Source organism: Nuphar pumila, chromosome 6, assembly GCF_984573655.1.
Source record: "Nuphar pumila chromosome 6, dmNupPumi1.hap1.1, whole genome shotgun sequence".
NCBI classification, from domain to species: domain Eukaryota; kingdom Viridiplantae; phylum Streptophyta; class Magnoliopsida; order Nymphaeales; family Nymphaeaceae; genus Nuphar; species Nuphar pumila.
This window is the reverse complement of record NC_143254.1, coordinates 42,011,941-42,039,426: the sequence shown is the minus strand read 5'-3', so window position 1 is coordinate 42,039,426 and position 27,486 is coordinate 42,011,941. Positions and strand designations below refer to the sequence as shown.

At 35.1% G+C, this 27,486-nt stretch overlaps 1 protein-coding gene across 2 annotated transcripts; it reads right to left on the bottom strand.

Moving 5' to 3' along the window:
* Window positions 1–950: 950 nt before the first annotated feature.
* On the bottom strand, window positions 951–26,486 carry LOC149834718 (organelle RRM domain-containing protein 2, mitochondrial-like). Of its 2 annotated transcripts, XM_090010276.1 has the most exons (5): window positions 26,304–26,486; window positions 2,681–2,749; window positions 2,482–2,588; window positions 2,085–2,178; window positions 951–1,354 (listed from the first exon to the last, which is right to left on the bottom strand). In XM_090010276.1, exons 1-4 carry the CDS (start codon window positions 26,437–26,439, stop codon window positions 2,086–2,088), a joined length of 405 nt encoding a protein of 134 aa, XP_089866402.1. In that variant the 5' UTR covers window positions 26,440–26,486; the 3' UTR covers window positions 951–1,354; window position 2,085. The 2 variants fall into 2 exon arrangements, with proteins under 2 accessions (XP_089866402.1, XP_089866401.1); XM_090010275.1 differs by lacking the exon at window positions 951–1,354 and having other exon boundaries at window positions 1,759–2,178.
* Window positions 26,487–27,486: the final 1,000 nt, after the last annotated feature.

Sequence of the window (27,486 nt, the reverse complement as noted above, 5' to 3'; positions counted from 1 at the left end):
ATATATTTAGGATGAAAATCACATATAAAAAGAGAAAAACCACATACATTTAAGAGAAAATCGCATGTTTAGGAGAAAAATCATATATAGTTAGGAGAAAAATCGCATATAGTTAGGAGAAAATCACATATATAGTAGGAAAATCGCATATATTTAAGAAAAAATCACATAAAATATATGCGAAAATCACATATATATTTTCTGTAGAACGGTCTATGTTCTCAAATGCATTTTTAGTAGTTGGAAAGCTGAAACATAAACCTATAACTTTCCTGTTTTGAGTCAGAGCCAAAAAACCCTCTAAAGTTTCCGTTTTTTAACTCCAAAACCAAAATAAAAGCATGCTCTGCAAACTAGAACAACCAAACAGTCTATCTTGCAGATTTCTCTCCAACCACTTATGAGAACAATGTGATCTTGATGGCGTTGAAAAGCTAACATCATGACCTATCTCTGTCATTTTTTCTATTTTTCTCAATTTTTAGCACATGTGGCTGAAAAATAGCATAGAACAAACAGAAAATGAACGGCTGCACATATTCCAGTTTGCAGAGCATGCTTCTATTTCGGTTTTGAAATGTAAGACCAATAACCTTAAAGGGGTTTTCAGTTTTGACTCAAAAGAGGAAATCTACAGTCTTATGTCTCAGCTTTCCAATGATTATAAAAACACAACTTTTCGACGTTGGATCAAATAGATACAGATCTAAGAACATAGACTGTTCTGCAAAAAAAAGATCACATATTTGAGAAGAAATTCACATATATTTAAGAAATCGCATGTGCAAAGGGTAAAAAGGTTTTTTTTAAAATAAGATATTTGTGATTTTGCACATGGGAAGAATAACGAAAATTATAGGGCATTTCAGAAAACACATCATATTTGCCATATAGTACGGTCATTTTCCATATAAAATACTCGAGTCAAGCTGGGACCCATCAGATATCCAATGAAATTCATAACCCAAAGCCAACTCGCATATGTGTGGGTCGACTCCAATAATATTCAGATTGGCATTTTTTATGCCCACACCAAAATTTGTTAATAACCAGTAAGCTGGACAAAACCTGACCTGATCCAAGAGGATGTTGGCTTGCCATTCTTTTGTGGAAATGCATATAGAGAGAAGCCAGGTTAACAGAGCTGACATAGATTACCTAAAACATACACCAGTAGGTGGACCATGTGCTACTAGCATCTAAATAATCAATCACCTCAATCAGATCATTCACATTTTAATCACTAACATATCTGGATAAGTAATTACTCAGCATCAAGCAATAGCACAAATCTCTGTATTAGAATTTCTCCGCAAGGGAAAATCTCATCATAAATTGAAAGCTTTTGCGTTTCCTGGGAAAATATCCGCAAATATACAACATTAAAGCACAGAAAATATATATAAATAAAAAAGAAAACGTAAACAATTTAAAAGTATTTAATCACACATATGCTGACATCATGATATTTTGAAACACTACATTTCAGACATCTGATATGATATTTTTATTGCAGTACTTTCAGGTATTGGCACGCTCAAACAAGTTTGTGAGTTAATTGCCTGAGAGAGAGAGAGCAGTGAGGAAAGAGCAATACCGTGCCACGGAGCATTGTCAATGGTTTTGAAAATTCAGCTCAACGGCAATGAAAATGCATATTCTACAGGTAAAAAGTAAAAAGAAAGAAATAAAATGGAAAAAAGAAAGAGGCAGTGCGTTCTCCATCATCTATATCAGAAGAAAAATCAAAATGCATTATTTAGAACAAACCCCCATATATTTATAAATCAGTGTCCTTAGTTTATTATTTCATTTTCACTCGTGCACTTGCATATCAGCAACTAGAAAGTTTCATCCAAACAACACTTGTAATTATGAATCAATATCCAGTCTTATTGGACATAAATATAGCCAAGCTTCCTAATTCTTATTATTTTCTTTCACTCTTCTGAACTCCAAAAACTTCTCCATCATAAACCAACAATCTGCTAATCATGATGAAGCATGAATGCCGAAGTTAACCAGTAACTAGAAACAGTATAAATAAGTAAATTTCAAACCCATGTTCCTTTCATCAATTTCACCTTACAAGGAACCTGATGCAGATTCATTAGCAGGAAAGGGTGTAGGCTGTCTAGGTTTCGCATATTCTGCAAATATAACCCAGCCATCGAGAAACTGAAAAGAAACAACCAAATAATAAGTACGGAAGTGTCATGTACATCTTTTGCAACTAGCTGAAATGTGTAAATCTTAAGAACCGATTTTAGAGAGAAGGATCGACTGAAAGGAGCATAATTTAATATCGCAATTTGAACAGAGAAAAGGATTAAACAATTAAATATGTTAATTTCTTTTTCAAGTCTAACTATTTTCTTTTGATCTGTCAAGAAGAACCATTCACCTTTTCCTTTTCTTTTTATCTTGACAAAAGTCACAAAACCCTTGAAGCATGAATGCTTAATTTCATTATGAGCTCACCTTGCCATCCATTCCTTTAATTCCTTCAGCAGCTTCCTCTATTGTGGCATATGTAACAAATCCATATCCCTTAGAATAGCCAGAGACCCTGTCTGTGATAACTCTTGCTGCAAAACCCATACGAAATTAACATTATTAACCTCAAACATCCTAAACGATTTCTAATTATCACCGTAGAATAAGGAAAATGAAAACAAACCATGGACTACTTGACCAAATCTGGAGAATGCTTCTCTAAGCTTCTCAGTTGTGGTACGCTTGCTAAGCCCTGCATATACAGTGATTGAAGTTAGGAAAGAGCACAATGATCAACCAAGAACGTGAGCAGCTATACCAATTTATTAAAGCACCAAAACTAATTGTATCATCAATTGGCAGGAAAAAAGTACATGCAAGCAACACAGTTCTCACAGACTAATCCGAGAAACGAAAGACCATTAAAAAATAGATTGATCTGAAAAACATAGTTTTCATTGTCTACGAAATAAAACATAATTTGATAATAAAAACAGTGAAAAATATTATTTTATGCAATAACTGGATGATATGAAATGATAGACGAGACGACCAAACAGCGCATATATGTTTGAGAAAGGTCAATCAACTGATTTGGCAGCCAACCATTTCAACATATTAGAAGAGCAAGTAATAGAAGGCCATCAAATTGTCAGACGTGGAACATAATGAAATATTTTTATTGGAAAAACTTGTTACCAACTAAACTCCAACTTGACTGCAAACTTGGACAATGTATAAGTAGTATGCTCTTCCAGGTTACTTCAGTTAAACTTCACAGGGAACATATACACAAAGCAGCCAACATATTGCAAGGTTCTGCTTCTTATAACGGAAAAAATAATCCAATCCATTTACTACAGTGCATCTTAAGAAATAATACAATCCCAATAGAATCAAGAAGGTTCCAGTTACAACTCTCTAATGAGATCTGACATCCGATGCAAACATAGAAAAACAAAAATCATTGCACACACACACACACACACACACACATACACACACAGAGAAACACACACACACATACAAAACTTTCAGGATTAATCGATAACTTGAATGAGTCAACTTTAATCATTCATTCACTGGGTCAACACAGTGAATGACATGGGATTCACAAAAGACAAAGCTGAGTCACAGGTTGACTCAGCCAAATCAGCAAGAGTTTTCACATGACTTGGCTGGAAAATATATGGGAGTTTTGTACCATGATACCATACGGTGGTACACTCTTCTTTGTATGGATCTAACCACCAAATGTCAAATCTGACCATACAAATGTATTTAGCATGGTATTTACTATGTTAGAAGCTTTTATCATGTCTAATACACCACAACCTTATGTTTTTTAGATGGTGAAAAATCAATCTTGCACAATTTATAAAGATAAAGGTGGTTTTAAAATGGTGAAAATAGTAAATAAAATATGCTAAACACGATCCAAAGGTTAGATTTTGCTTTTGGAGCTTATATATATGTTCTCATGCCCTAGTGAAAAACTATAATATTTTTAATTTTTTCAGTTTTTTTTCTTATCAGACCTGCCAGATGTGGTCTACATATTATGTTTAGGAGAAACTAGCCATTGGATCATGTTTTTCTGATGTATATGTTAGATTTTATGAGGCTTGAAAAAACAACGGCCTATAATGTATCAAATTTTCAAACGTAAAAAAAAAGACATATATTTACGTCAAAAAACTCTGATCCAAGGGTCAATTCCTACTATTTTGACCATGCTAGTGTTAGAATATGGGTTCTTATTTATATATATATATATATATATATATATATATATATATATAGGAAAATGAAAACCTCCCTAATGGAAAACCCTCCCAAGTCTCCTCAATGGACGTTTTATTGGATTTTTGGTGTTTTTTTCAAAATTTAAACCGTAAAGATGTGATCTATATGCTTGTTTTTATAGGAATCAATTCTTGGAGCATTTGATTCCGATGCATGGATAGGTTAAGTTTCAAAATCAATGGCGTACAATTTTCATAAATTTGCGAGGCTCCAAATACCACTTTTTCTATCCAAAATTCATGTTCCAAGTGTCGATTTATAGTAAATCAATAATGTTGAACGCATCTGTACAATCAGAATTTTGAAAAAAAATATCAAAAAATTTCCATTGGGGAAGTTTGGGAGGGTTTCCATTGGGGAGGTTTTCATTCCCCTATATATATTTTGTGACTGTAATAAGTATTTTACTCTAGGGATATTTTGGTCTTTTGACAATTGTAATAGGTATCACCATTAGAGGCTTTTCTTATTTTTTATTTTTTTGTCCTTTGTTATATTGTCAAGGGCATTTTTGCCCTTGACAATATAACATTTTTATAGTTGTCAGGAGTTCCCAACAACTAGATTTTTAGCCGTTGAGGAGCCCCCAACAGCCATATTTGGGAGCCTCTCATTCCCTCCTTTGTCTATAAATATGAGCCATGAGCCCCTTGTAAAGTAATGCATTTTGTGTGCATTTACCATTCAATAAAGATTATGCTTTTATGTGTTGTGTGTTCCTCTAAGCTCCTAAGTGGCTATTGTGCTTGTACCCTTTTTGTGGGTTTGTATTTGCCTCTTGTTTGAAGTGTGTGGAGACTTCTTGATCTCATTACATGGTATCGGAACCATCACAATTTTGATCATGGTAAAGCTTGTTCGTGTGGACGTGAGATTGTGGATCATGTGACTGTGGACTCGTGGTGCCCAAAAGAACTCCTTTTTCATTATCTTCTTTTCCCTTTCTATCTTTACCTTTCTCTATCTTTCTCTTCTTATATCTATGGAGAATGAACGAGAAGTAATTGTCAGCATGCCCATGAGACTCAATGACACAAACTATGTGATGTGGGCATTCATAGTGAAACATAAAATTTGGGAAAAGGGTCGGGGTTTGGTAGATGGATTTGAGAAATAACCAAAGATTGTAATTATAAAGAATGAAAAACAGCAAAAAAGTTGCACTTCAAGGAGAAGAAATGAATAAAGTCATTGCCGATTACGAAAAGAGATGGAAGGAGTGGAAGATGAATCATTCCAAAATCATGGGATGGCCTATTAATAGTGTTGAAATAAAAAATATTCTTGTTTAGCAAAGTTTGAATTTGCTAGTAATGCAATGACAACATACAAGTATAATGCTTAAATCCTCACTCATCAAGCATTCATAAGCTTCATAACACATTCTATAAGAGGAAATACAATAACTTCATATGAAGTTCTATATGCAAAAAGATGCTTTAATACCAAATTCTCACAAATACATATGATATCATCAAGCGATCACCCAAAATGTTATCATGCATTCGTGATATATTTAATAAAACATGTATGTAATATGCTTATAAGACCATCACAATCACACAATGAGTTCTAAAGAAACACGATCAAGAAGAGCATATGCTGCCTACAAGTACAAATCCAACAAATATAATATTCACACATCCTCAAATTAGGACCCATGTAACATGGACTCTTCTAACAGGTCACCGCACCCACGTCGCACCCACACCCATGTGGGTGTGACACTTGGACATGACTTCCTTTGTGTCAGGTGAAGTCAACCATACTGAGGTTCAGTTCTGTTCAAAAGTAGATTCAGTTAACCCTAACCAAGTCCAGTTTTATCAATATTATATATATAAATACATAAATGCACACACACACACACACACACACACACACATATATATATATATATATATATATATATATATATATATATATATATATATATATATATATATATATATATATATATATATACACACGCACCTCCGCACCAGTGTGGTGTTATTTTTTATTGATGAAGAATAGCAATTGTAGATTGTTAATTTGGTTTATTGCATGAATTTATGCATGATGATATGCTAATTGTTTTTATTTCATTAGTATTAACTTAAAACTGTTAAAAATTATATATATATATACACTCTCCCCGCACTCCCGCACTCAATTTTTTTTAAAATGCTGCACCGCTGCATTTGCACCCACACCTATGTGACATTGATTAGGACACTAATGTTCTCATACAAAATAGATCACACAAATTTCAAAAATTTTATACAACACATGCTTGAAAATGATCATTTGCATACATGAATACGTGATCATTCCAAGAACTCATAGATCAATGCTATACGTGAATAAACACATGCATATACTAGTGAACAAAGAATACAAAAATATCATGCATCCATAGTGTATACAAGATACAAACACATTTCATGCTATAAACTAGAATTACCAGAAGCGTCACATGAAGTGGGGAAGCGCGCTTCCCCGAAGCGCGTTTCGGAAGCATGAAATGTCACGCTTTCGAAACGCACTAGGAAGTGCAAAAAAAAATGGGAAGCTCGCTTCCCCTCACTTCTCCCTTTTTTCTTTTTTCTTTGTATTTTTTTTCTCTTTTTTCGCTTTCCCCTCGCTTCCCCCACGCTTCCTAAGTCGCTTTCGGTTCGCTTCCTAGGTCGGTTCCGAGACAATTTCTGGTTCGCTTTTAAGTTGTCACACGCTTTCCGCTTCCTAAAATTTTGAAAGTGCCTCGCTTTCCGCTCTCGCTCCCGCTTCCTCGACATGCCACTTTGCTATAAACCCAAGATGCATAAATATTCAAGTTGCCTATAAGTAAATAAAGAATATCATCATGCACTCAAAACTTCAGAATATAGGAAACAAAATCAATATGAGCATGTTTGGAAGTGATAAAGATGGAAAAGTGATACAAAGTGGGAAAACCGTACGTATGGTTTTTTTGACCCTTCCAAATGAGAGAGACTTCTTCTCTGAGAGAGTTTTTCTAAAAAATACACTTTTTAATAAGAAACATTCCTCCAAGGGGGTGGAGGAATGTTTACTACCAAGAGAAAATGGTGATTTACATTCCCCACCACCCATCTCACTATATCTCACCACCACCCATCTCCCGAAAAACCGCCCACCCCATGATGATTTTTCACCATCCATCTTACTACCACCCACCATCACCCACCTCCCGAAAAAACATGCCGGAGAAACTCCACCACCACCACCTCTTCCCCCCCCCCCCACCCACCCACCCACACACGATGATTTTCCACTACCATCCATCTCACTACCACCATCACCGACCTCCCAGAAAACTGCCCTCCCCACCATTCATCATCACCCACCTCCTAGAAAACCGCGCTGGAGAAGCTCCACTACCACCACAATCCATCTCACCACCACCACCACCCACCTCCCAGAAAACCGCCCTCCCCACTATCTATCACCACCATCCATCACCACCCACCTCCTGAAAAACTGCACTGGAGAAGCTCCACCACCACCACCAAGTGAAATTTTTCTCATGCTACCAAAACAAGTGAAAATTTCTCACTTTAGAAAAAATATCATATCAAAAGTTTTCATAGGCAAAATTTTTTTTAAGAGTTTTTCTTGCTTCCAAACTTGCCCTATATCCCATGTCAACATGCAAAACATGATCATAAACTCCTCAAGGATGAGTGCATAATTCTCATAAAAAACGTAATGCATGAAGAAAACATGTTTAAAATTTTATGCACCAATAAACACATTCATTCATTAATGTGTATGTAAAATATAAGGCAATCACAAGTGCACAAAGATCATATATCAATAAGGCAAAATCATATATACAAACTCAAATTTTCAAAAAATAACAAAATACTCATGATCACAAAAAAACAACCACATATAACCTTAATACTTCTCAAATACATAAATAAAGTATCAAGATTTCACACAAGAGTATATCAAAGAAAATTCAAACACAAGTTAAGCAAGATCTCATAAGATCATACCTGTGAATAACACACAAAACCATTATACAAAATTAAAATAAATATTTCAAATCATATTAAAATATTTAACAAGATTGAGAAACAATACTAATACGAGTTTAATAAAGTCCAAGGTTAGGACAAAAACACAATACATTTTTTAAATCTTAAAAAAAGAAAACAAGAAATCATATATAAAGATGATTCCAACAAGCTCAAATATGCACTTATAATCAATCAAGAATCAAAGAATATCATAAAATAGTTAAAAGGGAACAACAACAAAAATTTCAATAAATTTCTTAAAAATCCATGAAATACTTTCATGTACATAATAAATGAGATAGGCAATATAAGCAAAATTAAACACGTATAGAGTTTTAAAATACATACCGGATCAAGATTTTCTTGAATCCAAGCCATATCTGGATCAAGATTCCTCACAAAGCACATACTCAAGCAAAGGGTCTCAAATCCACCACCAAAAGCCAAATACCAAGATGATTATTCTTGGCTCTAATACCATGTCACGAAATGACATGGAACCCGAGACACGGGGAACTAAAAATACGTAAATAAAATGAAATCCAAATGCATTATAAAAAAATGCATTTGGCTAGATACAATAGATCATGCAAATACAAGATATAAAATAAAATATTTTATTGATGTGAAATAAACACAACAATATACAAGAAAAACCTCACTACAAACACACTCATACACATGGCTAAAACTACCCATCACTCTCATTCTTTACAAATGCACACACCACCCATATATATAAGAAGAAAGAGTGGGAAAGAGAGAGACTAGCCTAACGGCTAATCGGGAGAGGTCCACCGGCTAGTTGGACCTATTCCAACTAGCTCTTGGGACTAGTCCAATGGCTAGTTGGTCACCCTAAGTTGACTAAACAAATAAATAAATGAAATTACAAAAATAGTCATTTTAAATAATGACTAATAAAAATATAAAAAAAAACTCGATTCTACTCTTAAAGTATACAATATGTATATGTATCCTAAAAACATAAAATATTCCTTTACTAAAAACCAAGTCACAATAAGTATACTTTAGTATACTTAGGTATTTAATATAATGCATACATACTAACACAACCTAGGGAGTTCCTTACCTACGAGGTTAGCAAATGCTATCCCATATATATAGTGATTGCTTCCTCCTAACAGTAGGAACGTGCAGACGGTCTTAATTATCTAATTTCTGCAAATAATTATGATTCTTGTAGAGAAGAAGGAAATATAGATAAGAAAATTTTGCAAAGCATAGAAGATTTGGCATGCAATGTTTGTTACGACAATGAAGCCGTACATGATACTTCAAGTACAAGGTTTTGATGATGAACAAGTGAATCAACTGCATTTCAGCTAAGGCGATGAAGAAAGATGACAAGAATTGAAGAATTCGATGAAGAATCTTTGAAGACTAGTGTGCAAATGTAAAATTCATTAAAAGTCTTAGATTATTGTAAGAGCCTTACTTAGAGTGCATATTCGGTTGCATTTCACCTAAAAAGTCTTTAGAAAAACTTTTCTAAAAGAACCCTTTATGAAAATCTTTTTAGAAAACTCTTTATTTAATTTTTTGTGTTTATTAGTCGACCAATAGACTCACCAGTCGACTAATCCTTTCGCGCCCAATTTTCTAAACAAAATGTCATTTTTGTCAAATTAGTCGACCAAAAGTTTTATCAGTCGACCGGACAGAATGTCTGTTTTCTGAAAATTTAGCAGCAGTCGACTAATGATTTTATCAGTCGACCGGACAAAACATGTATTTTCAGAAAAATTTAACAGCAGTCGACTGAAAGGTTTTTCAGTCTACTGATGATATTATCAGTCGACTAACTTTTTCTCTAGTCGACTAAGTTTCAAAACTTCAGATTTTCAAACGGCTTGATAAACACATTAGTCGACCGAAGATAACTGTCAGTCTACTAATAGCTAATTATCAGTCGACTAACTACTGTTCCAGTCGACTAATTTTGTCATTTTTCCTGAAACTTTTAAAAGGTGTGTCTTTTCATTTTTCAAACGTTTTGATCGTTCAAAATGGACTGTTTTGACACCCTTTCATACCCTCAACGTATGAAATCTTTCAACTATAAATATGAGTGCATTCTACACTCAAAAGTACTGTAATTCAATCGAATTACATTGAATTACTCTTTGCTTTTCACTCATATTCATTTTCTCACTCACTTGATATTTTTCACTTCAGTTTTTCACTCAAATTCCTTTGAGAGAATGAATTCGTGAGTAGAGTATTTCAACAACCTCAAAAGCCAATTGCATCTCATTTGCATTCATAAGGGCTCGTAGGTTATTTTGTAAGTTGTTACTTATTTCAATTTTCTGTAAAAGGAAGGACTTATTAGTTTAAAGGAGTTGTTTGCTTTCAGTAGGTGTGTTACCGAAAGTGGGACCGAATTTGGTCTATATGATCTTATAGTTACACAAGGTTGATAGTGAAAATCTCAAGTTGGTTTTGCTTGGGGACTGGATGTAGGTCGGGAAAGACCAAACCAGGATAAATTATTGTGTTCTTTGTGTGATTGCTTTGTGAATTGCAAAATCCGTCAAAATTCTGAAGATATTTAAAAGCACTATTCACCCCCCCTCTAGTACTCGTTGCCTCGATCCTACTGCACTTTCATTTGGTATCAAAGCAGGTTAGCTATATTTTGATCTTACCATCATCTAGCATGACAACAACATCATCTCATCACAAAGAAGGATGCTCCTTTGTTTGTCCTCCTCTCTTCGACGGAACAAACTATGGATACTAGAAAGTGAGAATGACAATATTCTTACAATCCATGGATCTCGAAATTTGGAGAGTTGTTTCAGAAAAGTACCAAATGCCATCAACTGATTTCAGTCAATGGACCGATGAAGAAAAGAAGACTGCTTCACTTAATGCCAAAGCTATGAATGCATTGTATTGTGTCGTTGACAAGGTAGAGCTCAATCGTATCTCTCAATGCTCTATAGCAAATGAAATCTGGCATACTCTTCTCGTGACTCACGAAGGTACGTCAAAGGTAAAAGAATCTAAAATCGCTTCTTTAGTTCATAAATTCGAATTGTTTAAAATAAAGCAAAATGAATCTATATCGGACATGGTAACAAGAATGACCGATATCACTAACACTCTAAAATCCCTTGGAAAAGAATATTCACAAGTCGATTTAGTCAGAAAAATTCTAAGGTGTTTAACTCCTGAATGGGAGAGAAAAACTATAGCTATTGAGGAAGCAAATGATTTAAACACTCTCACTCTTGAAGATTTGGTTGGCAACTTAATGGCATATGAAGTCCAACTTCAAGACAAATAAGAAGAAGAACCCAAGAAGAAATCTCTTGCTTTTAAGGCTACTTCTGACTCTGAAAATTCAGAAGAAGATGAAGATGAAGATATTGCCCTCATCACAAGACAATTCAAAAGATTCATTAAAAAGGGAAGATTTCAAAGAAAGGTAAAGAAAGCGGATTCTTCCAATCCTAATGAAGTCAAGTGCTTTAACTGCAAAAAGGCAAGACACATCAAGAAAGATTGTCTTCTTCTCAAAATCAAGCCCAAGGACCAATTCAAGAAGAAAAAGGCGTTTCAAGCATGTTGGGATGATAGTGACACCTCGTCCGATGAAGAATCAAATGAAGAAGTCGCCAACATGTGTTTTGTAGCTCATGAAGACTCGGTAAGTCAATTTGAATATGATGATTTATTAGAAGCATTTAATGATTTATATGCTAAATTTAAGAGTCTAAGTTCTAAAAACAAAGAGTTAAAAACTGAAAATTCAACTATTGACTCTCAAAACAAAGTGTTACTTCAAAAGATAGAAGATCTCAAGAAGAAAAACTCTTGTCAAGCATTTGAGATAAAAGAAATTGGAATTAGAACCAATCTCTTACAAAAAGAAATAACGAGTCTAAAAGAAAAATCAAATGATCTTCTTTCTATAGTGACCAAATTCACAAATGGTCAAGAGAATCTAGAAAGACTTCTTGGTTCTCAAAGATGCTCGGTTAATAAAACCGGATTGGGATATAGCTTCTTTGATACTCAAAATAGACCAAACTATGTGGTGAAGAATCAAAGACAATATTCTCAATCATTTGTTCATAGAACTAAATTTTCTAGTTCTAATAGAAATGCATCTAATCATGAAACTTATAATGCTTATAAGCCTAGACATGATTACTCTAGAAATGCTAAATCTTTTTATAGAAAGAATATTTATTATCAAAGGAAACAAAAATCCAAATGGATATGGGTTCCTAAGACTAACTCTCATGAACCCGAAAATAGAAAGGGGTCAAATGCTTTGTCTTCTAATTTTGTTGTAGGCATACAAAATAAGGAGCAAATGGATCTTGGATAGCGGTTGTTCCAAACATATGACTGGAAGGACAGAGTTATTTTTCACCCTCCAAAGTAAGGATGGAGGAACCGTCACCTTTGGTGACAATAATAAGGGAAAAGTAATCGGTATTGGTAACATTGGTAATCCAAAATTTCCCTTGATAGAAAATGTTCTTTTAGTAGATGGTTTAATGCATAATTTATTATCCATTAGTCAATTATGTGATAAAGGTTTTCTTGTTTCTTTTAAACATGATTTATGCTTAATTTCTGATTTTCAATCTAAAAAGATCATTTTTAAAGGTAAAAGAAGGAACAATGTGTATGAACTTTATCTAGATGAGTTACCCACTTTTAATGAAAAATGTCTTATTGTTTCAAATGAAATTCAATGGTTATGGCACAAAAGACTTGGACATGTTAATTTTAAAATTATCTCCAAGTTATCCAAGAATGGTCTTGTCAGAGGTCTACCTAGAATACCATATAAGAAGGATCACTTATGTGATGCTTGCCAAATGGGTAAACAAATCAAGAGTTCTTTTAAGGCAAAAGATATAGTTTCAACAAAACGTTCTCTTGAACTTTTACATTTAGATCTATTTGGACCATCTAGAATTCAAAGTTTGAATGGTAGCAAGTATGCTTTTGTTATAGTAGATGACTATTCTCGATTTACATGAGTGATTTTTCTAAAAAGCAAAAATGATGCTTTTTTCTGAATTTTCCAAACTTTGTAGAAGAATTACAAATGAAAAGTCTACATCTATAATTAAAATTCGTAGTGATCATGGTGGTGAATTTGAAAATGAATCTTTTCTAAAGTATTGTGATTTACATGGTATATCTCACAACTTTGTTTTTCCTAGAGCGGCTCCACAAAATGGAGTTGTTGAAAGAAAGAATAGAACTTTGCAAGAATGTGCTAGAACCATGCTTCAAGATAAAAATTTACCAAAATACTTTTGGGCTGAAGCAATAAATACAACATGTTATGTTTTAAACTGTGTTCTTATTCCACCAATTTTACATAAAACATGTTTTGAATTGTATTATAATTGTATACCAAAGATCTCATATTTCAAAATTTTTGGTAGTAAATGTTTCTTGTTAAATACCAAAGATAATCTTGATAAGTTTGATTCAAAATCAGATGAATCAATATTTCTTGGATATTCTTTTAGAAGTAAAGCTTATCGTATTTTTAATAAAAGAACATCTTGCATTGAAGAATCTTTACATGTTGCATTTGATGAGAATTGTGAGCAGGTTATACCTCTAAGCGAAGGAGAAGAAGTCATACTTCAAGAAGAACCTTTGATAGAGAGTACTTCTCAAGAAAATGTTCATCTTCAACCGGTTTGGAAAGAAGTTCTCAATCATCCACATGAATAAGTTATTAGAGAAATAAAGAATGGTGTCCAAACTAGAAGGCAATTGCAATATATTGCAAATATTGATTTCATATCTAAAATAGAACCAAAGAATATCAATGAGGCTTGTGATGATGAATTTTGGCTTTTGGCCATGTCTGAAGAACTTAACCAATTTACCAGGAATGATGTATGGGATCTAGTTGATGTAATGAAATATGCGAAAAAGAAAAGTATGTCCTACAATGGACATTCACACATAGAAATCAAAGAACAAGTCCAAAAGAGGATATACACAAAAGCCAATAATGGCTAGAAAGCATAAAATCTTATAAATGCACTAAAGGGCTTGTAGAAGCCACACTTTACAAAGGGGGAGACCCCACTTATTTATAGGCAAGAGAGGAGTGAGGGAGAGTTAGAGAAAAGCAAGAGAGAGGGACCATTGGGAGTCCCAACAAGGAGTCGTTGGGCTCCCAACGGTCACAATTGTGACCGTTGGGGGCCCAACGACTCTTTGTTGGGGCCCCCAATGGCTGTGCATTAAATGCACAAAAAGTACACAAAAAAACAGAAAAAAGAAATAAGGAAAAGAGAAAAAGAAAAAGGAAAAATAGAAGAAAAAGAAAAAGACTAAAATGCCCCTATTGGGCGAGTTTACAGAACTACCCCTTATCGGGTAGTGTATGATAAATAAATATATATATATATATATATATATATATATATATATATATATATATATATATATATATATATATATATATATTTTAACACCCTCCCTCAAGCTTTACGGGGATACAACGGAAACTTGTTGAGAAAAAACATGAAGCGACGAGCAGCAAGAGCTTTGGTGAAGAAATCTGCCAACTGGTACTCGGATGTGACATAGGGCAGTGCTATGGTGCCTTTTAGGTACTCATCTCGAACATAGTGGCAATCCATCTCAATGTGTTTAGTACGCTAATGGAAGGTGTGGTTGCTTGCAATATAGATAGCACTCTTGTTATCGCAACACATCTTCGAAGGATTTGAGATGACGATGCCCATATCACAAAGGAGACTTCTAAGCCACACAAGCTCCATGGTTGTAGTGGTCATTGCACGATATTCTGCTTCAGTTGAGGATAATGATACTTTATGCTGCTTCTTGCATCTCCAAGAAATCATAGTCACCTAGGAAAACACAAAAACCAGTAGTTGAGACTCTATCATTGGGATTTCCTCCCCAGTCAGCATCTGTATAAGCAATTAAATCAAGGGATGATGAAGAGGAAAGAAAAACTCCCTTAGTTATGGTGTTTTTAATATATCTGACAATCCTTAAGACTGCACTCATGTGCACAGTTGTAGGTGCATGTTGAAATTGACTGACGGAGTGAACTGCATGAGCTATGTCTGGCCGAGTGATGGATAAGTATGTCAGAGACCCAACGAGTTGACGGTAGGGAGTAGGGTTCTCGAGAAGTGTCCCATCTTCCAGCCTTAGCTTTGCATTGATAACCTCAGGGGTTTCTGTCTTCTTATCATCCGAAATTCCAGACTTGGAGCAAATGTCAGCAGCAAGTTTCATCTGAGAGAGAATATATCCTCGGGGAGAATATGCAACTTCAATACCTAGAAAATATCTTAAGAAACCAAGGTCAGACATGTCAAAATTTTCTTTTAAAATTTTCTTAATATCATGGATTCCTTGCTCATCACTTCCAGTGATGATCATATCATCAACATATAGTAGTAGAATAACTACAGAAGACCCTGCACTTTTCACAAATAACGCAGTGTCAGTATAACATGAACGAAAATTTAAGTTAGTCATTACATTGCTAAATCTGTCATGCCAAGCCTTTGGAGCTTGTTTTAACCCATATAGAGCCTTTTTTAGTTTAAGAATTTTGTTTTCTCCAATAGATACTCCTGGCGGAGGATCCATATAGACCTCTTCACTTAGTTCGCCATTAAGAAATGCATTTTTAACATCCAATTGATAGATAGGCTATTTTTTAACAGATGCAACCGCAATAAGAGTCCTAACACTAGTCATTCTGGCTACGGGAGCAAAGGTTTCTTCATAGTCTATTCCGTACTCTTGAGCATATCCTTTGGCTACCAACCTAGCTTTATAATGTTCTAATGACCCATCACTTTTAGTTTTAATCTTGAAGACCCATCTACATCCAATAGACTTCTTCCCAGTGGGTAATGAAGTTATTTCCCAAGTTTTAGCTTTTTCAAGGGCACTAAGTTCTAGTTTCATGGCCTCAACCCATTGAGGAATGTTTTTTGCTTCATTATAGTGTGATGGTTCATGATAAGAGTGTAATGTTATTAGGCATGCCCTATATTTAGGTGTTAGTGACTCATAGGAAACAAACCTATTAGGAGGATTGGAGATTCGGCTAGATCTCCTTAAAGAGGTTTCTTCTATGTTGGAATTTTGAGAATATTTTTCTAAAGCGCTTATGGGAGTTTCTTGACCACGCCTAGTATAGGTTTGAATTGACCTATTTTCAAAATAATTACTTTCATTTTCAACATTACTAAGAGGAGTATCCTCTAAATCATTAGAAACATCCTCTACGTGAGGAGTCACATCTTCTTGAGAGAGAAGATCAAATAAGAAAGCATATTCGCTTTCATCAATATCTTTATTTTTCTCAAAACCATTCTCATTTTCTAAAAAGGTAACATCTTTGGATACATATAGTTTGTTGCTTTTGGGGTCGAAGCACCTAAAGCCTTTTTTATTTTCTCCGTATCCTAAAAACACACATTCGATAGCTTTGGGAGACAACTTATCTCTTTTATGTATGAGGACAAAACACTTACACCCAAAAATTCTTAATCTATTAAAATCGGGTGTTCTTTCAAAGAGTTTTTCATATGGAGATATATTTTGTAAGGATGAGGATATCATTCTATTTATTAAATAAGTGGAAGTTAAGGCAACTTCAGCCCAATAGCATTTGAGAATTTCTTTGGAAATGAGAAGAGTCCTAGTGGTTTCCAAGATGTGTCTATGCTTCCTTTCGGCTAGACCGTTTTGTTGGGGAGTCTTAGGACATGACCTTTGATGACAAATGCCATTGGTTTCTAAGTATTCTTGAAATTCATTTGATAGATATTCTCCACCGGAATCGGATCGAAGAATGGAAATATTAGTTGAAAATTGATTTTTGACAATCATATGAAATTTCTTAAAGAAATTAAAAACTTCGGATTTTAGGTTGAGAAAATAGATCCACACATATCGAGTGAAATCATCAATGAAAGTAACATAGTAAGAATATCCTCATTTTGATATGACCGGAGAAGGACCCCAAACATCTGAATGAACTAATTCAAAGGGTCTTTTGGATACAAATGTTCTCTTTGGAAAAGGGGTGGATTTCATTTTTCCAAAAATACAACTTTTGCAAACAAAATGTTTCTCATTACAAAATTTATTTCCAAAAGGAAAGGAGTACATTTTTGAGAAGCCAAGTTTCTATATTTTTATCTTGGACATGATTACAAAATGAGTTGATGGGAAGTTTCAAATGGTTCATGTAGTAGAGATCTCCCCTCATATGGCCTTGCCCAATCCGCTTCCCGGACTGGAGATCCTGTATAGAGCAACCCTTGGTTGAGAAGGAGATTTCACATCCATGATCACATATTTGAGAGACGAATAAAAGATTTAAATTAAGTTGAGGTACTACTCTTACATTTGGCACAAAAAAAATCTTTTTAAAAATCTAAAGTTCCAAAACTTTTAACTTGTAAAGAGGTACCATCGGCGGTTGAAACAAAAGAATTTTTGGAGTTGCTACATACATTGGATAGTCCATTTTCAATAGGGGTCATATGAAAAGATGCTCCAGAATCAAGAATCCAAGAGGGCGTACCTGGAGGAGAAGAAGAGGCAATGGCGGCTCCCGAAGTTGATGGCGATTTGAGTAGAATTTGAAGTGCTTCGGATAGTTGAGCAAGAGAAAAGGACTCTTTCCCTTTCATTGGCTCCTCCTTCTTTTGTGGGATTTCTTCAATAATAGCAACTTTCCCTTTTGGAGGTTCATTTATCTTTGGACAATTAGGTCTTATATGACCCGGTTCTTGACAATGATGGCAAATGGCTTTCCTATAATTGCCATTATAGTTGTTTTGCCTCCCAAAGTGTGGAGGCTTATATGCTTTCATATGATTGTCGGGTTTAGATACGGCAAGAACTTCATCTCCTCCTTTAATCATGCCAAGACGTGTTTCTTCTTGGCATATTTCGGCTATGGCATCTTCCAATGGAAGCGGTTTTGACCTATGAAGAAGGGAGGACCTAACTTGTTCATATTCGGGCCTAAGCCCATGTAAAAATTGGAAAAAGTGTTCTTTTTCCATTTGTTCTCTTCGCATCTCCACATCTTCACTAGATACCCATTTGGGTTCAAGAAGGGATAGCTCATCCCATAAAGGTCCAAGAGTGCTATAGTAATCTCTTACACTCATTTCACCTTGCTTAATGGTACGGATTTTTTCTTGGATAAAAAATTGACGAGCAAGGTCTTTTTGGGTATACATACCTTTCATAAAGAACCATGCTTCATTTGCTAGGCGGAATTTAGCAATGTTGGCGCAAATCTTTAGCTCCACGTTGTTCATGAACCATGCAAGAATTTTTGCATGCTTACTTTCCCAATCTTCTACCTTGGATTGGTGATCTTCAATAGCCTTCATGCGAGCATTTCCTTCTAGAGCTTTTTCTTGATCACCATCAATTTTTGTAAGTTGAAGTTGAGGTTCCCTAATGGTGCCCATAACATATCTCCAAAGCTTTTTACCTTTGAGGTTGTTCTCCATGGCGACGGCCCACATCATGTAGTTAGTACCATTAAGCTTGAAGGAGAGATCAATCTTTTGTTCTCCTTCCATTATATAATCAAGAATGGAGGACAAACAAAGAGAGAGATAAAACAAGACAACTAGCTATATGAATCAAGAGCACAACCAAGGCTCTGATACCATGTAATGAAATATGCGGAAAAGAAAAGTATGTCCTACAATGGACATTCACACATAGAAATCAAAGAACAAGTCCAAAAGAGGACATACACAAAAGCCAATAATGGCTAGAAAGCATAAAATCTTATAAATGCACTAAAGGGCTTGTAGAAGCCACACTTTACAAAGGGGGAGACCCCACTTATTTATAGGCAAGAGAGGAGTGAGGGAGAGTTAGAGAAAAGCAAGAGAGAGGGACCATTGGGAGTCCCAACAAGGAGTCGTTGGGCTCCCAACGGTCACAATTGTGACCGTTGGGGGCCCAACGACTCTTTGTTGGGGCCCCCAATGGCTGTGCATTAAATGCACAAAAAGAACACAAAAAAAACAGAAAAAAGAAATAAGGAAAAGAGAAAAAGAAAAAGGAAAAATAGAAGAAAAAGAAAAAGACTAAAATGCCCCTATTGGGCGATTTTACAGAACTACCCCTTATCGGGTAGTGTATGATAAATATATATATATATATATATATATATATATAATATATATATATATATATATATATATATATATATATTAACAGTTGATACACCAAAGGATTATCCAGTAATTGGAACAAGATGGGTCTTCCAAAATAAGCTGGACGAAAATGGCGAAGTCATTCGAAACAAAGCAAGACTAATAGCACAAGGCTATAAACAAGAAGAAGGCATAAATTTTGATGAAACCTATGCACCAGTGGCTCAATTGGAGTCAATTCGAATGATGTTTGCTTTTACTAGTTACATGAATTTTAAGTTATATCAAATTGATGTTAAGAGTGCATTCTTAAATTGACACATCAATAAAGAAGTTTATGTAGAGCAACCTTCAGGCTTTGAAAATGAGAAATATCCAGAAAAAGTCTACAAATTGAAAAGAGCTTTGTACGGACTTAAACAAGCACCAAGAGCATGGTATAAAAGACTACGAAATTTTCTAGAACAATCTGGTTTTTCCATTGGTCGGGTAGACTCCACTTTATTTATTAAAAATATAAATTCAGATATTCTTATTGTGCAAATTTATGTTGATGACATAATATTTGGTTCTACTAATGATTCTCTTTGTAAAGAATTTGCTAAAGTTATGCAGGAAGAGTTTGAAATGAGCTTGATGGGCGAATTAAACTACTTCCTTGGACTTCAAATAAAGCAAACTGAAGAAGGAATCTTCATCAACCAGACTAAGTATACAAAAGAACTTCTCAAGAGATTTGGGACGGACTCATCGAAATCAAGAAGAAATCATATGAGTACAACTACTTCTCTTGATAAAGATGAAAATGGTAAAAATGTAGATACTAAGCTTTACAGAGGTATGATCGGATCTCTATTATAATTAATTGTTAGTCGACCTGATATAATGTTTAGTCTTTGTATGTGTGCTAGATTTCAAGTTAATCCAAAGGAATCCCATTTAACTGCAGTAAAACAAATTCTTCGTTACTTGAAAGATAATTCAGATTTTGGTTTATTTTACCCAAAATCATCTTCCTTTGATTTAGTTTCATATAGTGATGCAGATTTTGCAGGAAGTAAATCTGATCGCAAGAGTACTAGCGGAACTTGTCATTTCTTAGGAAATTTCTTAGTCTCTTGGTTTAGTAAAAAGCAAAATTCAGTGTCACTCTCAACAACTTAAGCAGAATATATAACGGCTAGTTTAATGTGTTCACAAATACTATGGATGAAACAGACCTTAAAAGATTTTGGTTTGAATTACTCCACAACAACTATTTATTGTGATAACACTAGTGCTATAAATCTTTCGAAAAATCCTGTTCAGCACTCAAGGACTAAGCATATTGAAGTTAGACATCATTTCTTAAGAGATCATGTGTTAAAAGGAGACATTTCATTAAATTTTATTTTCACTAATGAAAAACATGCCGATATCTTCACTAAACCACTTAAAAATGAAGATTTTATGAGAATTAGGAGAGAACTAGGCATTTGCTCATTTTTGGATTTATAAAATGCTTATTTTTTGAACAAAATCTCAAAATCGCACCTTATTAGTCGACTGATAAACTTCTAGTCGACTGATGTTTTTAAAAAAAAATTTACTAAAGGAATCACACCTTATTAGTCGACCGATAAAATTCTAGTCGATTGATATTTTTTTTAAATTTCAATTGAAGGGACCCGATACCCCTTGGATTTTAACACCCGATTTTTTTAAAAAGGGCACCGTTTCATTTTTACGCCCATTCATTTTTAAAGGGTTTCTTTTTAACAAAACCCTCTCTCTCTCTCTTCTGTCTCTTCTGAAAATCCCTCGGAGTACTGTTCGAACCCCTTTTCGCCAGAATCCTCTTGTCGTGACCGGTGCATCTTCAGTTCTCGTCGGAATCCTCGTGTGGCAGCCTCTTCTCACCTGCCGTCAGCCACTGCATCACTTTCTATTTCTGTAGCAGACGGACTCCTCCTCGCCTCTTCCTTCTTGCGTAAAATCCGTGGAAAATCGACATCCCTTTTTGGTGGGTTGTAACTGTCGATTATTTTGGCCACTAACAACGATCTTGATCGAAGAAGGCACATCGTTCACTTTGCACAAAGTGTTTCTGTTGCATTGGTTCTCCGCCTCGACGCCGAACAACATCTTCCTTCCGCCGGACGTCATTTTTAAAGCATTTGGAAGCCGACATCAACACCATCTTCAACTGTTCCTCTCAACGGCTGTGTTGAACAACCACACACTGCAACTGTGATTTTTTTAGGTAAATCTGTTCCTCTCAACGGCTGTGTTGAACAACCACACACTGCAACTGTGTTGAACAACCATGCCTCGTCAGAAGACTGCATCTGCACAAAGTTCTCCTCCAACTACACCACAAGCACGACATGGATTTTCTCTCAGACTACTCAGAAATCCTCTTTTATATTATACTTTTGGATCGATTTTTGCACTTCCTATTTTACCAGGCCGAAATGTCCTGTTTCATCTATTTTCTCGTTACAAAATCAGAGAATTATTTCCAAGTATTTCATATCTTTTTTATGCCAGTGCAGATCCCCTTCATTATCCTTTTCTGATCCACTTGTTTTACACAAATTTATAAATTGATCATGAAACTAGAATCCTTTCCTATCTTGTTCGCGATGTTGAAATTGAGTTTGATTCTAAACTGCTTGGACAAATCCTAGATATACCACCTTCAGACACTCTTTTCAATACTATTGAACTTAATGATGAAAGGATTTTTTGAACAAATTCTTCTTCCCGGTGCACCTCATTGTCCTCCTTTCAAAAATACCAATCTTTAAACTCGCGCATGCATTGCTGGACGAATTCTTGCCCGCAATGTTCTACTTAAAACTTGATCTTTTGATTACTATTCCACAGATCTCTCTACGGCTCTTTATGTCTTATTTGAAAATATTTTTGTAAATTGGGCCAACGTGTATTTTACTAATTTGTGGAAACAAAAACCTTTTCTTCCGTATGGATGTCTTCTTACTCGTATTTTCAGATATTTCAAAGTACCTTTAACCAATGAAAAATATATTAAACAAAAGGAGTTCTTTGATCAAACTATTTTTAAACGTATGAAAATCAAATATCTGCCTCTTTTAAATTGGTATATTGATCAAACTGAACCATCACTCTCTGAACCCTCACCATCTTCTGTAACACCTTCATCTCAAGCAAAACGAAAGAAATTCTCTACTAGTCAAGACAATGATGAAGTTTTGCAGCGAATGAAAGCTTTGAAGCTGCATCAACACACTTTTCGTGAAGATGTGACTCAACAACTTTCTTCAATTCAGAAAGATATTGCTGAACTCAAGAAGATGATCAAGCAACATTTCTCTTTATCTTTGTTTATTGTCCTTACTGAACTTTGATACTTTATGGGTTGTAATATTTTGAACTTGAATTTGTATTTTGCTTATGCTATGCCTGCTCTTACTCTTTTTTATTATGACAAATGGGGAGAAAAAGATAGAACTTGCATGAGAAACATGAGAAATTAAGAGAAAAAGATAGAACTTGTATGAGAAATTAAGAGAAAAAGATAGAACTTGTATGAGAAATTAAGAAAAAAGATAGAACTTGCATGAGACACATGAGAAATTAAGAGAAAAAGATAGAAAATGCATATTGCATCATGACATGGAAATTACATCATGTGAAAGCATTGAAAATTGCATTTATGAAAAAGTTTTAAAAATGCATGAAGTAATGATGGAAATGCAAACCAATCAATATGTGATATATGTGCTTTGAATGTACTAACTTTTAATGTTTTGCAGCATATTGATAGGGGGAGTAAAATCTTCATCTATGCATCTAAATGCTCCATCTTTGATTAGTTTGTCATCATAAAAAAGGGGAGATTGCTACGACAATAAAGTCGTACATGATACTTCAAGTACAAGGTTTTGATGATGAACAAGTGAATCAACTGCATTTCAGCTAAGGCGATGAAGAAAGATGACAAGAATTGAAGAATTCGATGAAGAATCTTTGAAGACTAGTGTGCAAATGTAAAATTCATTAAAAGTCTTAGATTCTTGTAAGAGCCTTACTTAGAGTGCATATTTCGATTGCATTTCACCTAAAAAGTCTTTAGAAAAACTTTTCTAAAAGAACCCTTCATGAAAATCTTTTTAGAAAACTCTTTATTTAATTTTTCGTGTTTATTAGTCGACCAATAGACTCACCAGTCGACTAATCCTTTCACGCCAAATTTTCTAAACAAAATGTCATTTTTGTCAAATTAGTCGACCAAAGGTTTTATCAGTCGACCGGACAGAATGTCTGTTTTCTGAAAATTTAGCAGCAGTCGATTAATGATTTTATCAGTCGACCGGACAGAACATGTATTTTCAGAAAAATTTAGCAGCAGTCGACTGAAAGGTTTTTCAGTCTACTAATGATATTATCAGTCGACTAACTTTTCTCTAGTCGACTAAGTATCAAAACTTCAGATTTTCAAACGGCTTGATAAACACATTAGTCGACCGACGATAACTGTCAGTCTACTAATAGCTAATTATCAGTCGACTAACTACTGTTCCAGTCGACTAATTTTGTCGTTTTTCCTGAAACTTTTAAACGGCGTGTCTTTTCATTTTTCAAACGTTTTGATCGTTCAAAATGGACTGTTTTGACACCATTTCATACCCTCAACGTATGAAATCTTTCAACTATAAATATGAGTGCATTCTACATTCAAAAGTACTGTAATTCAATCGAATTACATTGAATTACTCTTTGCTTTTCACTCATATTCATTTTCTCACTCACTTGATATTTTTTACTTCAGTTTTTCACTCAAATTCCTTTGAGAGACAGTGAATTCGTGAGTAGAATATTGTAACAACCTCAAAAGTCAATTGTATCTCATTTGCATTCATAAGAAGGGCTCGTAGGTTGTTTTGTAAGTTGTTATTTATTTCAATTTTCTGTAAAAGGAATGACTCCTTGGTTTAAAGGAGTAGTTTGCTTTCAGTAGGTGTGTTACTGGAAGTGGGACCGAATTTGGTCTGTATGATCTTGTAGTTACACAAGGTTGATAGTGAAAATCTCAAGCTGGTTTTGCTTGGGGACTGGATGTAGGTCGGGAAAGACCGAACCAGGATAAATTATTGTGTTCTTTGTGTGATTGCTTTGTGAATTGCAAAATCCGTCAAAATTTTGAAGACGATATTTAAAAACACTATTCACCCCCCCTTTAGTGCTGGTTGCCTCGATCGTACTGCACTTTCAATGTTGACAAAGACCACGAACTTACTAAAGTGTATCTCGTGTTATACGTACTACACGTATGCATGCTCAGGGATAAGGAGCAGGGGCCGCAAGAAATGGCCTTTTCAAGAAAGGCCACTACATATTCAGACTCCTGTGTCTAAGGAAAAAGGGAAACAACTTCAACCGTCTAACCAGCTTCTCTACTAAGCTGTGTTATACTGATATTCCACTATTATTCTTGTACCATATCCCCTTATATACTAGAGGTACTGGAAATTTTCATAAGGCCGTATCCTCATATCCATACGATATAGCTACTAAGTTGTCCTTAACTAAACAAAAAAAGTAGCAAAAGGACTTCATTCTGCTGCTGGTACAATTGAGCTATTTGCATCACTGATCTGCGTGAAGCCATGTCCAAAATGCTACAAAAATTTCAGACAAGCCATCAAAGATAATCACCATACCATCAGGAAAGCAGAAATAAGAAATTCCAATGTATAGAATAACGCTCATTAGACCTCTTTCCTGTAACAACTGCATTTGCATTTCCTAAGATAAACAGGAATTTGCAAGCAGACCCTAAATAAGATAACCGTTTTCCCAATTTAAGTGGGTAAGAGAAAAGGTGTAAAAGGCATGCCTCTATAAGTTTTGCAACGAAAGTGGGACAGTTGATTAATGACATGCAGAAGAAGCAGACGATGGAAAAAGGGCATACAATGACAGAAGAACTCTCATTTCTAGCTTGAGCCGATTGCATTAACGTATTAGTTGAAGACAAGAGAAGAAGAGTCAGACGGCAGCCATTTGGAATTTGCATCTAGAACCTTCTGCAAAAATGTAAGACCACAGGCAAAACGAACTAAAACAATAGTGTAGTCCAAGGATACCAGCTACAGGCAAGAGTCAAAATATATTGAAGTATTTCATATGATAAAATTAGCTTTCAAAGGAAAACCAAAAGCTTGAATTTAGATCCCAATGTAAAATAACATTACATAGAAACCATATCAAAAATTTCATTAAAAAATCAAGCTTCCGAGAAGAACATCCAAATATGGTGATGAATTTTACTCAATTGTTCTTTTCTGGCACTGAAGTCTGCTCGAAATAACCTGTGGACAAAGGGGATATTTTTTCATAACTACAATTTCACAACAAACCAACAAATACAACCAAAATATACAACAAATAAAGGAAACACCATCTCAAATTTGAATCCCGACACACCGACAAAAAAGAAGAACAGAGAGAGAGAGAGAGAGAGAGAGAGAGTTCAGCATCAAACACAACCATTACCACCATTCTAAATCATCCATATACTTCACAATCAATAAAGTACAGATTTCCCCCCACAACAAACGTCCAGAAAACATACAAGGAGGCAACAACTAGAGCCTTAATCTACACACAATCCAAAATGGCCACCAAACACCGACGAACACAAATCAGAAAAAAAATGAAAGATGGTATTCATTTTTTCGCTACAGTTTTGCACAGAACGGAAATAGAAGAGAGGGGTGAGAGAGAAGAGTGCCTGAGACGAAGAGGTTAGTGGACGGATCGGCCGGTGGCGGGGGAGGGGAGGCAGGAGGCGGTGGAGAGAAGGCAGATATGGAGAAGAGACGCCGGAAACCGCTTGTCCTCACCGCTGCCGCTGCCCGCATCGCCATTGCTTCAGAGGGAGAGCCGGACTCTCTCTCTCTCTCTCTCTCTCTCTCCAAATTCCTGTTTTTTGGGGATTAAAGTTAGGAAATTTACTTTTCCAGGATCTTCTATTATCTTGATTTACAAAAAATGGCCAACACTGATAATGATGAAAATTGATCAGATACCCCACCCAGTCCGAGTCCGTTTAGTCGTACTTGGTAAAGAAAACCATGTCCGATTACTAGTAATAAGGCTCAGTTTCGGTATTAATGTTATTGTGTCCTAGTCCGAACATGAATCCGAACTCACCGGTCTCCAGAAGATCCGAACTGTTTATACATACCGATTGAGGTAATACTCTAATTGGATCCGGTACAAGACCGAGCCCAAACCTGATTAACCTACTCTGATTATATCCGACCCGAGTGACTCATTTACATCCCTAACCCAGGTTCCTGGTATAGGGTCCATACGGATCAAATAATAATGGCATATAGTTGATCCGAAATTGATATCATAACTTGGGATGCAAATGGTTTGGATTGGGATCGGCTCTAAACGGATTCAAATTCTAATTCAGATTCTGACAATGAAAATCTCATACCAAATCCGCTTTTTTTATATGTAAACGGATTCAGATTAGGGGTGGCAAAATCTGACCCGATCCGTCAACCCGCTTCTTAGCCGGGTTAGGGTTTGGCTTAAACGGATTCATGTCATAAACGGGTCGACCTGTCTAACCCGTTTATTAAACGGGCCGTGTTCGTGTTAGGGGTATGCCAACCCGTTTGACCCGTTCCCGTTTGACCCGTTTAATAAACAGGTTAGGCCGGCGGGTCATTTCTGAGAAAAGTTTAATTATTTATGTTTATTTTGATGATTGTAAGACAACTTGGTGGATATGTCTGTAGTATGGTTGGAACTTGTAAGACAATTATGTTGACGTTGTCTTTATGTTTATGACTTTATGTTGAAGTTTTAGGTTGATGTTTTATGTTAATGTTGGTAGTACAATTTCATATTGAGATTTGCAGAAAAAAAAAAGTATAATATCTTTTTTTTTTTGTATT